The 15,385-nt window shown below is 35.2% G+C and overlaps 4 protein-coding genes across 4 annotated transcripts; 2 read left to right on the forward strand and 2 right to left on the reverse strand.

Moving 5' to 3' along the window:
* Positions 1-1,771: 1,771 nt before the first annotated feature.
* LOC122002052 (ADP-ribosylation factor-like protein 2) lies at positions 1,772-4,855 on the reverse strand. Its single transcript, XM_042557085.1, has 5 exons — positions 4,694-4,855; positions 4,488-4,598; positions 4,130-4,292; positions 2,780-2,860; positions 1,772-2,138 (listed from the first exon to the last, which is right to left on the reverse strand). Exons 1-5 carry the CDS (start codon positions 4,756-4,758, stop codon positions 2,001-2,003), a joined length of 558 nt encoding a protein of 185 aa, XP_042413019.1. The 5' UTR covers positions 4,759-4,855; the 3' UTR covers positions 1,772-2,000.
* Positions 4,856-6,612: 1,757 nt separating this feature from the next.
* On the forward strand, positions 6,613-9,373 carry LOC122002057 (probable ribosome biogenesis protein RLP24). Its single transcript, XM_042557089.1, has 5 exons — positions 6,613-6,766; positions 8,275-8,382; positions 8,656-8,769; positions 8,841-8,977; positions 9,053-9,373. Exons 2-5 carry the CDS (start codon positions 8,302-8,304, stop codon positions 9,216-9,218), a joined length of 498 nt encoding a protein of 165 aa, XP_042413023.1. The 5' UTR covers positions 6,613-6,766; positions 8,275-8,301; the 3' UTR covers positions 9,219-9,373.
* Positions 9,374-9,467: 94 nt separating this feature from the next.
* Positions 9,468-10,413, forward strand: LOC122002056 (thaumatin-like protein 1). Its single transcript, XM_042557088.1, has one exon. The coding sequence runs from the start codon at positions 9,512-9,514 to the stop codon at positions 10,256-10,258; it is 747 nt and encodes a 248-aa protein (XP_042413022.1). The 5' UTR covers positions 9,468-9,511; the 3' UTR covers positions 10,259-10,413.
* Positions 10,414-10,476: 63 nt separating this feature from the next.
* On the reverse strand, positions 10,477-14,869 carry LOC122002054 (soluble inorganic pyrophosphatase 6, chloroplastic-like). Its single transcript, XM_042557087.1, has 5 exons — positions 14,384-14,869; positions 13,643-13,743; positions 13,352-13,533; positions 12,347-12,445; positions 10,477-10,712 (listed from the first exon to the last, which is right to left on the reverse strand). The coding sequence occupies exons 1-5, from the start codon at positions 14,809-14,811 to the stop codon at positions 10,620-10,622; spliced, it is 903 nt and encodes a 300-aa protein (XP_042413021.1). The 5' UTR covers positions 14,812-14,869; the 3' UTR covers positions 10,477-10,619.
* Between the last annotated feature and the right edge of the window lie 516 nt (positions 14,870-15,385).

Genomic DNA, 15,385 nt, shown 5'->3' on the forward strand with positions numbered 1-15,385 from the left:
TCCATCCATCCGAGGGCGCCCCCCGGACCAGGGTACGTCGCCGTATTCATTTTGTACTTATTTTATTATCCTGTTATTATGTGGATGCTTATATGTTCGCGGAACCCACCTCGAGCATTGAGGTACCAGGGATCGGGGCAACCCGGTCACTGGTTGCAGGAGTTGTTGATCAGAAGACATCGGATGACTTGGTCAACACAGGAGACAGCTCATCAGTCGGGTCATGGGGATGCGGTCAACCTTCCAGACACGTCATTTCGGTAAGTTCGTCTTCTCAGCTTTCCGGCAGAATCAACTATATTATCCTTAGTTACAAAACTAACCATATATATTATTATTATTATTTAAACTCTATATTTTTTTATTTTTTTTCACGTTTTTCTTTATTTTTATGTGTGTTTTTTTTATTATTTCTTTTCGCTTTTTTATTTTTTTAAAGTTTTTTAAATTTTTTTAATATTTTTATGTTTTTTATGCTTTTTAATTTTTTTTAAATATTTTTCTCTTTTTTAAATTTTTTTTATATATATTTTTATTTTTTTATGTTTTATTATTTTTACGTTTTCTATTTTTTTATTTTTATTTTTTTACATTTTTTCTATTTTTTATGGTTTTTAATTTTTTTCACCCCCATTTTTTTTATTTTTTTAATGTTTTTTCTATTTTTTAAATTTGTTTATGTCTTTTTACAATTTTTTAATTTTGTTAAAAAAATTTTATTTTATTTTATTATATTTTTATTTGTTTTATTTTTTTCTTTATGTATTTTTCTCTTATTTGAGGGTATTTTGGATAAAAAAATTTCGTTAGTTCCAGAATCAAGAAAAATCTCAATTTTCTGAGGTTTTTCGATTCCGGATTACATGCCCCTTTTGCTGACGTGTCAGACATGAAACATTACCCGGGAATCATCGATTATCTAAACCAAACAAGATTTTCGTTGATAACCTTGGATGGATAACCAAGATTATCAAAGATAATCCTAAACCAAACGCATCCTTAAAGTAATCATACATAATACATTATTTTTATAGATTATAATTAAATATTTAATTAGAAAAGATTACTAGAGTGAGTATTCCATTAATTCGATATATAATTTAATTGAATTAATCGAAAACTAATTTAATATTAGTTAATCGTATTGAATCAAATTTTTATTAAAATTGAATTAATTAAATTACATTAAAAATTAATTATTTTAATTAACATTGAATTTATTTAAAAATAATAAAAAAATTATACCAAATTAATATCAAATTAATCGAGTGCTCATATGCATTTTTTATTTTAGAACTAAACTCCATCTTGTCTTGACAGTGCCAAAAATTGCTTTTCATTCCATAATTATAAGAACAATCAAACAAACTTCATTTATGATTTTTCAAGATGATAAATCTTAATAATTAAGGTGGAGAAAAATTTATCATTTTTTTAGTTGACCGATTTGGTCTCACATAAATATTTATCGTTAGATCCCTCTACGCTATTGCCCCTTGGGGCAAAAAAATATTTATCATTGATATATAACATTGTTGATCTCTAATATTGATGCCAAAAACTAATTATGAATACTTATTTGTTTTGTAATTTCTAAATTCTGTTTCTAAAATATGACAAATAATAAAAAAAAATAGAAGCTAAACTCCCAAGTTAAAAAGGTATTAACATAAGTTTCACCCTCAACCATCCATTGTCACTACCGAATAGAAGATACAATTATTTTTTGCTTGCACGTGATATTATCCGAAGGAGGGCCTTCACACAACGGTAAAGTAAAATTTGCTCATGATATTATCCAAAATGTCGATTATCAAAAATAAACTCAAGTATTAGACGATAATAAACCAGTCTCAGCATCCATGGAATACGTTGAAGGCCAAAGATGCCAAATGCTGATGGCACATCAACAGGCAGAGCAGATTCAGGTTTGGTTAAATTTTGAGAATTCAGATAAGTGAATGCGGCATTTAACCGTGATTGGTTTTGAAATATCATTCTTAGTCAAGCACATATATCCGCGAAGCGATATCCTGCACCAGCCAATCAAATCCCTCGAGCAAACCTTCTCCAGTATATGCACTACATCCAGCAATCTGCCAATGCCTTGTTTTGTCCATGGAATCCAAATTCAGAACCTAACAGAAAAGAAATGAGTCTGTAAAAGGATATAGGAATAACACATTTTTCTGATAGATGATTGAGTAATAATTTTGAAGTTTGATAAGGAGATGCAGCGGATTCTCAGCCAGACAAGAATTGCTCAGGAATTAGTAGAACTATCTAATACAACTAATATGCCATAATATAAAAAAACAACGACAATAAAGTAGATCAAGCAGCGCTGCAAGCATACAATTACTATTTGCTCCAGCAACAATGACAAAGTCACTATGGTTTGAAGTAAATGCTATCTTCACTATGTTGCATCACATGTGCAGGTCCAGAGGACTATAAGCAAAGAGCTATCTATCAATCAAAAGATATCATAAATCCACACAGAATTTCATGTTAAGAATGTAAAGATCATTCAAACACACAAGCACAACAAAGTTGAGCATTTGAATGTGCTAATCAGGAAGGCATTTGTTACCAATCAGCAACGGGTTCATGCTTTAACATGAACAAAAATACAAGTAATAATGTACAAATCAACCCAATATGTTATTCTAAAATATGAAGAAAAAAAATGTTTTAAATCAAGAAATTGGCTGGGTTTCACGATCCATCAATGATTCAAAAGATTAGGAGTCACAAACGTTTACATTCTGCCATTTACCTTGACTATGTCTTCTGGCTTGAGAGCACCTTGTATATCCTGCTTATTTGCAAAGACCAATAAAGAAGCCCCTGCTAACCTCTGCCAAAATCATATAGAATCATCTATTTGTCATCCACAAAACAATTAAGGAACCAAACGTACATTTCCACACACATACACAAAAAAAAAAAGCTTAATGCCAAAACGTATAAAAAGATGGAGAAGTTATTGGTTACAAACAAAATTTTAATTTATCCTGAGGCATCAGAAATAAAATTAAGAAAAAATATATAGATACCTATGTTACAAACCTACTGATGAAGAAAATAGATTTAAGGTGTATCAGTTTTTAGTTTTCCCACAGAATAATCTTGCATAAGCACCAATAGAGTTTTACCTTTCTTAGCCTCTACCACAGCAATGCAGAACTAATGATGGATGACAGAGATATGAAAGACATTATCAATAGAATCTCAAAAAATTAATAGATGTGATTTTTCAACAAAGAGAAATTGCCTTAGGTAAGCGATCCTCCAATGGTTGAGATATCCATGAGAGGTAACATGATTAGATTATGTAGTTTTCCATTTAACAGATATTCAAAATCACTTATCCTCTTGGTGGTTTTTCACCCATTAAGGGAAAAAGAATGTTGGGACCACTTTTGAAGATTATACTCACTCATTATGAGTTCATCAAATATTTTACAACCCTCTTACCATTTTCTCTCTAAAATTCATCGCACTCCATGCTAAGGCAGCCCCTTCAAAATTAGCTAGTCTTTCTCTCCAAAGTATCAAGCCATTTGATAACAGCTCAGTAACTATTCGTTATGTGCTTCAGTCACCCTTTTATTTAAAGTAAAAAAAAAAATAGTAATTGCTGCAGTGGTGTAATATTATGATGCATTTGCCTTCAATATGTCAGATATGATTCTTATTAATATCTACTAGTGTTAGAATGTGAAATTAACATGAATACTACTATCTCATTCACCGATGTCAGATAAATTAATCTAACCGGCAATGAATTTCAACTTTTCACCAAATAAAATGATCATAATTCATATCCACTCTCAATTCTATCACCAATTAGTGTCAAACACAAGAATAAGATAACCCCTAACATTGATATGCCAGCCATAGGCACAAAGCTATACCCTCAATGTAGGATGCAACAACTCCAAAGAAAACTTAAGCGACTTGATATATTGAGCAAAGGTAACATAGTCAGTTAAAACTTTGAGCTATGTCTTGTCTATTAAAAGATATTAAGTTGTGAACTACATAAACATATAGGCAACTATTAGTGACAACAAAAACTACAATTCAACCCAAGATGCATATAATAAATTTTATTGATCTTAACCTCTTCTTTCAAGAGATTTTCGAGCTCCAATCTGCAGTCATCTAACCTCCGGACATCAGAGCTGTCAACGACCCAGACCAGGCCATCCGTCTGCTCGAAGTAGTTACGCCAGTAGGACCGAATAGTCTTCTGACCACCAACGTCCCAAATGTTAAGCGAGTACCTGAAAGGCGCCCAAAGCCAAATAGAGATCCATCACCAAGATTTGATTTTTCTTTCGGTGTCTTCTTCCAATGGCAGAACAGATGTTTGATAAAAAAAAATGATTCGAATTTATAGCCAAGATATCATTTTTATTCATTTTACGCACTCGAAATACTCAAAATGAAGAAAGAGAAGGGTTAAAAATAGGACTAACTTTTGGTACTTGATGGTCTTGATGTTGAAGCCCAAGGTGGGGCTGATGACGCTGGTGTCCTCGCCGTTAATCTTCAGCACAATGGTAGTCTTCCCGGAGTTGTCCAGTCCTCTGGGAACCAAACGCAGCAGGAGAGGAGAGAGCTCAAGGAGAAAGGCAACAAGAGAAGAAGAGGAGTGAAGGAGAAGAGGGGAGTGATTACGTACACCATGAGGATTCGCATCTCCTTCTCTTTCTTCTTTATCTTCCTTATTATGCTGAGAAGCCCCATGTACTCCGGCGAGATCGAGAAGGAAGATCAGGATTCGTATCCACATCGAGCTGAGGCTGAGGGATCCATTAATATATTGTGATTTTTGGGTTCGGGTTCATTCGGGTTCAGAACTTCAGATCTTAAAACTTTATTCTGGGATCCAAAATCGTAAAGTTGATCCAAAATTTGTTCCGACTTCTGGGATCAGCCGGTTTGGTTTTGTTTTATTCTATTAGTTCGATTTTTATGGTTTTGGTTTTGAAAATCTCTCATCCAAAATTAAAATGATTTTATTTTATTTTTATTATAATACGGTTAATTATATACTATTAATATAGTGAATTAAATTAATTTTGTGCAACCATAAATAGTAGTTTAGAGATAAAGTACTAAAATTTTGTTATATGTAAATATATAATTTGATTGTATAATTATATTATTTTTTTTTAAAAAATCAGATATTTAGACCGTTGTAATTCTATTATTATCATACCACATCACATAGAGAATTGAATATTATACTTTATTGATTATCAACCTAGAGAGTGTTTGATTGAGTTTGAAGTTTATAAGCTCTTTTAAATTTATTTGATAAATTTTTTATTAAACAACTTATAAGCTGTCAAAAGTTTTAGAGCTTGTAAATTATTTTGAAACTTATAAATTGTTTTTTAAAAAGTACGGGAGGCCTTACCTTTTTTTTAAAAAAAATATTATTTTAATAATTTTCTTCTCTAAAATATCCTTATATAATTTTATAAATCCTCATCTTCTTCTTTATAAATTTTTATAAACTTAATATCTTTCTATCTTTATCGCTTTCTCTTCCAGTGCTGTGTCATCTCTTTTCAATTTTTTTCTCCCCAATGTAGAAATTCGCCCAAACTTTCTATTAATAAAAAAACTCAAAATCCTCTATTATATCATTTTTGATAATTTTATTAATAAAAAGATCTTATAATATTAAACACATCAATACCTTTAAATTGATTATAATAAATTCACTCAAACACTTTAACAACTTATTTTAAAATAATAACTAACAACTTATAAGCTCCTAAAATAACTTATAAGATGTACAAATTTATAAATTATTTTTAATAAATTTAATCAAACACTCTCTTAATAACCAACGGCCACAAGCAAGAAATAGTAATAAGTCACTTTCTATAATTAATCTACAATATAAACTTATGATTCATGGACAATCCAATAAATCTATGTCACCACCACAAATATTTAAATAGCATTAGAAACTTGAAACCCCAATATCTATAAAAATTATATTTTAAGTATAATACGACTGATTTTACTTGATTTTTTGAGAGTTAAAACTACAAATCAAATGAATAATGGAATTTTAAAAAATTTAAACTGAAATAGGCTGAAACACTTTAAAAAAAAAACTAAACCAATAAAACTAAATTTTTGGTTTAATTGGGTTTTTCGGTTTTAATCGAATTATGGCCACCCTAGTTTGTTTATAGCAGTATTTACATAATTACTTGACGGATTCAAGTGGATCCAAAAAAAAGAACATAGGTCGATTTGATCGAGTCGGATTTAGAAATATGCGAATAAAGGTTGGCAGTGGGTACAAATAAGCGCTCTTCCCGTTAAAATCCTAGTCCTAAGGTAAATCCGCCACTATCTATATAATGGTAATAATTAAAATTTAATCTAATTAAATATATTTAGGAAAGTAATAATAATATATAAAAAGTTAATAAGAAAATAAATTTATATGATAATATAGATTTTTTTTAGATTTTTAAAAATTTAAAATAATTTTTAATTATTTTTTATTATATTATATATTTAAGTGATTATATTTTTAGAAAATAAATTTTATTTATTAAAATCTAAGTTCTAAATTTCTATTAACTTCTTCTCTGTCTTCTCTCACTTCTTCTCCCGCGTCGAAACCCTAAATCGTCGTCGCCGCCGCCGCCTTCTTAGACATCGCGCCAGCTTCCCATCAGGCCACGCCGGAGCGCCTCCAACGTCGTTTTCCGATTCATCGGAGGTAATCATTTCCGATCAGTTCCGTTCCGATCTGTTTTTTACTGTTATAACGCCCGAGAACGGCGTTTCTGGGCAAGCGCGTTATTTACCAGAACTTTGGGACGACGTAAGCGTTTCCGTGCCGGAACGCCCGTTCCGGCCGTTCCACGTCCGTTCCGACGAACCATGGATGACAGTTATATTAGGGATTGGTCTAGCATGGGTTTACAGTTATCTTGTTTGTATAGTTGGTTTGGAAATTAGAATATTTATGTTTATTAAAATCTAGTTTATTTTCTTGTTTGATTTGAGATGTTATCTGAACTTCATGATCATTGTTGGGTTTGATTTAACAAAACTATTAAGACTATTTGGTGCAAAAGGTTAGATTACTAGTAAAAAATCAGATACAAGTGACATGATAAAATAGGAGCGTAATGCACTGAGGGCTGATTGAGTGCCCGACACTCTAGTTAGGTAACAAGTCCAGCTTGTTGTTGGACATGACAGATTCTTTCAAAATCACAAGTAAGTGACATGGTAACATGAGAGGTAATTGTTCATCAACCTTATATAGTAATGCACTGAAAGGTGATGTTTGTAGCCTTATCCAAGTGTATAACCTAGTTAAGCAGCGGTTCAGCTCGGCGTTGTGCCTGTTGGTCCCCAACGCCCTTTGGTTTGATCAGGATGTTTGTTCAATTAGGTTTTATACCAAAATCAAACAAATACTATGTTAAATACTTAGTTCCACTAATTGTGTTCCTGATTAGCAATGGTGCATCGATCCCATGTGTCTGTGAATATAATTAGTAGGCAAGAGATTTGGTAAGAATTTTTCTGAGGATTTTATTTGTAGATATTGCATTGATACATGGGTACTTTTGTTGGTAGGGTCACTACATAATAAAACTCTTTAAATTAGGACACTTGTGAGGTCAAAAATTAAAATGCTTGTAATTATATGGCTTTCTGATTGTCCAACTAATATTCTATAATTGATTGTTAAAAACCCTAAATGATTCTCTACAAATTAATTCAACATCTAATAGATGTGAGTTCTTGGGACCTGTAGAAAATCAAATTGACATGGCAAATGAAAAGTAGATAAAGCATTGCATGAAGTATTGGACATTATTTTATTTGTCCATGTAGTCAAAAATTTGTTGCACTATTACTTCACTCTATTTTTGTTATCTTATGTTTGTTCAATCTTCTAGTTAAAAGTGGCATGTGAGAAAGCATATTTTCTTGTCAACCTCTTCCAATTCTCTCTTTCCCTCTCTCTCTTTCTCTCTCTTATGTATCTCATAATTATTTCTCACGCAGTTGGCTGAGAAAGTTAACCAAACATGTATTACCTATAGTCTCTGCTGGTTATCACATGGCTAACTAATTGCAATATATACACGATAAAGGTGTTGTTATTTAGATCAATTCTGTTAAAATTCATTTTCTATAATGGACTGGTCATGATTACTGTATGCTGTTTGTTTATTTGATTTATTTACTACTTATTTTTCTATCCAGGAAATAGTGTGTTGAGTTCCATATTCAATGAGGTTAGAGAAGTGCTGGTTCTGCTCCTCGACCATATATCCAGGCCATGGAATTCAATTTGTTCGCAATGACGCAAAGGTAAGTTTTTTTTTTCCCCCAGAGTAGTGCAGTCTAAGTGACGTTTCTGGGTGGTATAGACTTGTATGTCCGGGAGTTATTTTTCTTGTATGTTATTGGACTTGTATAGGGAGTATAGTAGTAGTGTTTGAAGATGACCAACAAAATTCTTATAATTAGGTAAGTTAAATACTGAGGTTGAAGATGTGAAGGATATGGGAAACAAAGAAAACTCAGTTATTCATCTTCTGCTAGCTACCTTTTCTGTTTATTGTGAACTTTCTCGTGATGCAGATATTTAGGTTCTGTCGATCTAAGTGCCATAAGAATTTCAAAATGAAGAGAAATCCTCGGAAGGTCAAATGGACAAAAGCATACAGGCTATTGCATGGCAAGGATATGACTAAGGTGAGAAACATTTGCATGAAAAACACTACATAATATGATCCATTAGCTAATCAACTGCAATCTTCCTCAAGGACTCAACATTTGAGTTGGAAAGGAAGCGCAACAGGCCTGAAAGATATGACAGGAATGTTACTGAGAAGACACTGCAGGCTATAAAGAAGATCGACAAAATCCGAGTCGCAAGGGAGGCTAGACACCACGCAATGAGGTCAGTTTCTGCCATTATCGATCTTCTAATCAGTGACCTCTGGTCTGAGATTGCGTAATCGCTTGTTTTGTGCAGGTTCAAAGGTAAAAAGGCAATGGAGCATCGCGCAGCAATCACCGAGCTGGAGAAGAGCATTGATTTGGTCAAAGCACCTGCTCCCCTGCTCCAGGCTCCACAAGAAGATACTGCAAAACTCAAGGTCAAGGTTTCTCAGCCGGAGGCAGAGTTCATGGAGGAATGAGGCTGATATTGACGATTAATCAGGCTCCACTGGAAGTTTTGTTTCTTGTTTCCGAATTGTTATGGCGAGATGAACTTGGTGGTTTGAGAAAAGAACTCTCGCTGTTTGATGGTTTTGATGACAATTACCAATTAAGGTTCCTCGTTATTTTTTTATGATTTTTTTTCTTTGACCAATTAGCTACCGTTGTTCACACGTAAAGTGCAACAATGACAATCATTCTGCTACGCGGTGATGATCTTTAAATTCCTGGATCGTTCGTCCATCCGCAGTACTTGGTTCGAGTAATTGCGATGACTTCGTCTGCCGCCACCGCTCTCATCCTCCACTTCACTCTCCTCTCACTCGCCCATGCCGCCACCTTCCAGATACTCAACCTCTGCGCCTACACCATCTGGCCCGGCGCCATCCCCGCCGGCGGCCGCCGTCTTGACCCCGGCCAGGTTTGGACCATCAACGTCGCCCCCGGAACAACAGGCGGACAGATCTGGGCGCGCACAGGCTGCTCCTTCAACTCCACAGGCATCGGCAGATGCCTGACCGGCGATTGCGCCGGCCTCCTTGAGTGTGAAGCTCGCGAGCTCGGGTCTCTGCCGGTCACACTCGTCGAGTTCTCCCTCGACCAATTTGACAACCTCGACTTCTTCGACATCTCCCTCGTCGACGGCTTCAACGTACCAGTGAACTTGATCCCGACCAGCGGAAGATGCCCGGCAGTACGATGCGAGGCCGACATCACGGCGAGCTGCCCGGAGGAGCTGAGGGCGCCCGGCGGATGCAATAGCCCCTGCACCGTGTTCGGGACCGACGAGTACTGCTGCCGAACAACGAATAATTGCCGACCGACCAATTACTCCATGTTCTTCAAGAGCAATTGCCCGAACGCTTACAGCTACGTTGCGGATGACGCGACGTCGACGTTTAATTGCACCAGCGGGACCGACTACACGGTGGCGTTCTGCGCTTCCTCCGGCGGCGAATTGGCCACCAGGTTCGGGCGGATGTCCGTGAGACTGGTCGTCCCGCAAATCAACGCGTAGGATACCTCGCTGGATTTCCACAAGAAAGGTGATGGGCGATAAGTCATAATGCACGTAGTCAAAGTCTGGCAAGCCGAGTCTTCACAATTCGGCCAGCGCTCAACTTTGTAGACTACTTCCCGCGGGCATTTAATCTGATAAACATATTAGAATTAGACCACATAACATCACAAGGATACGATTCATCGAATGTTACTGACACTCCAAAAATCATAGTCTCGAGCAAATTCGCTAGTTATAAATCAAATGAGTCACGCCAAACTTTGGTTTTGCATGATTAATAGATATCCAGAAAAACAAAATTGAACAATTCACTGACAAGTCTTTCTTCTCACTATCCTTGAATAATTAAAAATCATAATCATACGAGTGAAAGATCTCCTGCAGGAGCCGATCTTTTCATCAATTTCGCCCATGATTCATTTGTCTCCCTAATAACCTTCAATGCATACTCCTAAAATATAACGTAACAACAAAAAGAGTTATATTAGTGGCAATATGCTCAATAGTATGATAGAATTTATGTTAAAAATAAAATTATATTCAATAAACTTGATGATATAATTGATTATATGAATTTATATAATTTGGAACTGAATAGAATGATAATATATCTACACACTAAATTAAATGAAAAGATATGATAAATTAAAAAAACATTTGAAGGAATACAAGTTAACAATTAAAATTATCTTCTAATATTTTTTTATTCACTTTGGAAATAGTTCATTGAGCATTTTGCTACTAATAGTGGATCTTTAAATGAAAGGGTGTGCAAATGGGTTATTGTGACCCATTGCGTTATTGACCTATGTTCCAAGTTAAAATTTATAATTTGGTACAACTTATTCAATGAATTAGTTGGCCTGATATGACTTGCTAAATGAAGTTATTATTAGTTTAGTATAATTTAACATAAAAATATAAATTTATTAGGACAAAGAGATTAGGCTTTAGAATTGAGTTATATATATTTAACACACTCAAACTTGCATATTTATAAGTTGAGTTGTACAGATGGATCATATCATCTTTTATCGACCATAGAAAATGATACGTTATAACTAACTACAAATAAACTTCGATGTACCTTTAATGTTATGTTTGAACTAACCAAACATAAACAGCTTTTTTTGGTCAGGATACAGTAAAACCACGGCAAATTGGGGCATTCAATTATGATTTTTAAGCATCTTATGCTGTGTTTATCCTCTGCAAAGCTAGAAGATAGGAGATCAAAGGAAACAAGAAGAGAGGAAAAGAGATGGGAAACTATCACCGTCCCCTTGTATAATGTCTTCTTTGATGGAGTGGAGAAAAGAGGGAAAATTATAATCTCGCATCCTCGCTTGTGAACTCCCTCACAAAATTACAACACTCCCCTGCCAATACGCAAGTTTCACCCTGTTGCTCACCTCACACCCACTAACTGCCCAAACTCCACTCATGACCTGAGCTTCACCAATTGGTCTCACAGAGACTGGCAAAATGGCCTTTTGGACGTGATTCTGCAGAATCAGATCATGCCCGCTATGTTTTGGGCAGATGCAATTTGGCTTGAAATCATTTCAAACGGAATTGACTACGGTACATTTCCTCTGAAATTGTGGGGAATATAAACAAAGGAAATATCCTCAGAAAGTAAGATTTCCTTTCTTTTCCTCTCAAATCCATGAGGGTGAACACAGCATTGTACAAGCTAGCTTCAATGTTTCATGTATCACAAGTTTGAATGAGTGGTTTGTGAAAGTTTCAGTCCAATAACTAGAAAATCTCTTCTCACTAGCTTTCTCTTTATTAGATGCTCAATTACTATGTTTTTTTTTTTTCCAAAACACTATTCTGCAATGTCATCCCAAAGAGCAGATCCCACACAAAAATATTCTCCTTCATTATGGTAAGTATTTGTTGTGTTTCAGATCCAATAACATTACTATGAGAATTCAATAAAATAAATTTGTCAAGCATCCCAAAAGTGAATGCATGTAACCATGCCGTATTGAGACATCAGGCGGTATCAACAAACATTTAGATAGCAGATTTTGATACAGGATTTTATGGAGAGAAAGCGAGTGACAGAGGAAGTACCTTGTTTGCAGCCTTATTGCCAAGACCAAATTTATTGGCAGGTTTTCCATCTGGAATCTTATAGTCTCTGAACCAATCTCTTATAGCAGTAAGGGTCCCCTGAAGAAACAAGCCATTAGTTGGTAAGGAAAAGTAAACAATAACATCTCGTGCATCAGAATCATTAATTGCTCACTTCAAAGAGAATGCCAAATTAGTTTTCATAAAAATTAATGACAACTGTAAAACAAGGTTTATAGCTCCTGTCTCATACATTCTTTTCAAACCATAAGTAGAATGTATACTTTTAACCATTCTGTATCATGTGCAATACATTTGTTTATTAAACATCCTCAAAAAATTCTGAAGAACCTATTTTTCTCCATTTTCAATTTGTCGCAGATCTCATTAAAAATAATACCTAAAATGGGACTGCTAGATGCAAACAAATCTTAACCTAGGATCTCTAACAGTGAACTTTGAAATTGCTTACTTAAAATCCAAAACATAAAACAGAAACAAAATTTGCGTTTAAGCACAAGTAGCTTTGAATGCAAAATCCAGGTAGGCTGATGAAAAAAATAATTTCCACACAGTTATATGCTGTTTTGATTACTTGAACAGGTAGGTAGTAGGCTGTAGAATTTGGAGACGTAGGTTTAGCTGGAGAAATTGATTCAAAATGTAGCCATGAACGCACATTTATGGAAACCTTAAGCAAACACTAAATTTTATTTGGCTTGTAAATGAGAAAAACAGTTGGCTTTCTCATGAATTGGCAAGTGCGTGATCAATAATACATCCAAATAGTTAAATTACAGAAGTAGAAGAGATTTAAGACCTTCCATTCCATCACTAAGGAAATCAAAACTTAAAATCCATTATTTACCATAATCATATATATTCTACAAAATAAATGTTTATATTACTTGAGACAACAAACCATATACGTTGGAGTTCTCAGTTTCGTAATGAGATGAAAAGGTTGAATATTTAAAAGTTATTTTATGGCAAAAAAAATCATACTGGGAAATGTTTCTCAACATCATCTGCATCATTGACAAGTGAAGCTCGAGGATCATCCAAAGAGATAGCAACAATCTTCCAGTCAAGCTCTCCTTCATCAATCATAGCTAAAGCTGCTAAAGGCTTCACTTTGAGAATATCACCAATGTTAGCACGCCTTTCACCTATTTCTACAATATCAACTGGAAAAATGAAGCATATTAGGACATGATATTGTTGCATTCCATGATGCTCTTGCTAGACTACAACATTTGAACAAATAACTGCAAGAAATAGAGGCATTCTTCTAACCTGGATCATTATCCCCAAATGCCCCTTCAACTTCTGCATTGGCAAAAGATGGGTCTTCCCACGTCTGAGGAAGCAACCCATAATTCCAGTTTATGTTGTACCTGTAATTTAAATGAAAATTCAATTGAGCAGATCAGCTAACAGAAATCACACATTTGTTATTCGTTATAAAACCAATTAAAAAACTAACTATTTATATTATCTGATTTTTTCATAGTCCCATCAGCTAGAGATATAAACTTGGAGATAGGATGAGCATTTAGCTATGCTTGCTAGAACAAACGCTAAATTAAATGTTCTGTTTTTGAGAAATAAAGATCTCTCGTTGTGTGCTGCAATATCAAACCTCACATGGGCAAGTGGCAAGCGGAAATGAAAATTTCCATCTCGGTATAAACCTAAGGTAGATCACTCAGATGATTGATCAAATTTTCTGGGAACAAAATAACTATTAACACGATAGCCGAGTTGGAGACTGTCAACGCAGTTCATCCTAACTGCATCGATACAGAATCCCTCATTCAACGAGTTGATGGATCATTTAATGCAAAGCTCATGTCTTTGATCTTTATCCGATAAAACCCTTAAGAGAGAGAACTAATGTCCCAGCACCCAACTAAATAGTAATCCTGGATGCTATTAACTGTGTGGTTTAAAAGAGAAGGGCTTCAACGATCGAAGGAAATATCGGTAAAACTACATCGAAAGCGAATCAAGCTAGTAATATATAAATGTTCTCACGGATAAAATCGGAGCTTGCCCTTCTTCGTGTCCTGCTTTATAGGCGTGTACGCCTCATCGGTGGCGACTTCCATCTTCGCGCTCGTCCCCTTGGGGATCTCCACGATGAAGTTGTAGACGCCGTCGCCTAAGTGCAAGGGAACATCGTGCCACGGCGATACCTTCTTCCCGGATCCGTCGAGGAAGAAGACCCGGTAGTCGAGGGTTTCCGGCTGCCCATCCTCCTTGACCCGGAGATCGGACTTGAGGAGGGCCGAGGGGGCGACGAAGCGCCTCCGGGAGATAAGCGAGATGGGTGTCGATCTCCCGGGTAGGAAGAAGGAGGCTCGGTGGCATGTAGAGGAGGACCGCGACCGCAAGCCGTGGAGGGCGGCGGTGGACGAGACGGTTGCGAAGCGGGTGGCCGATGAGGTGGCGGCCGTCGCCATGGATAGGGAGGATGGAAGGTGCCGGGGAGTGGTGGGCGATGGATGGATGCGGATACCATGCCCGAGCCGCCCTCATTACTTTAATATATACAACAGGATCAGGGACCAGGATCACCAGAACCGTTGAATGGAGCCGTGAAAACGGAAATAAAATTTTGACTTTTTCCTTTTTGTAAATGGCGAAATAAAAATAAATGCGGTAATTGATCTAAAATTCCCTCTCTATTTTAATATTTCTTGAATTCTTCATATGATCATCAACAAATTGATAATATTTTTTTGCTTCAAATTTAATATGAAATTTCGTTTCCATTAAATATGCATTTTAATGGTACTCCTATCGCGATGATAAAGACTCAAACAAATTATCTGATTTAAAAATTGCCTTATGCTTCGAATAAATTTAAATAGATTAACCAATAATTTAATTTTAAATTATTTTTTCTTTTTGTAGAATAGAATGGTGCAGTTGTAAGGAAAATGCATCGAGCCCATTTAGGTAAAAATAAAATAAAATCAAAGACGTATTTGATAGATTAAACCTAATAAAATAAAAAAATGGTATACGGCAATA

Source organism: Zingiber officinale, chromosome 7A, assembly GCF_018446385.1.
Source record: "Zingiber officinale cultivar Zhangliang chromosome 7A, Zo_v1.1, whole genome shotgun sequence".
In the NCBI taxonomy this organism is placed as follows: Eukaryota; Viridiplantae; Streptophyta; class Magnoliopsida; order Zingiberales; family Zingiberaceae; genus Zingiber; species Zingiber officinale.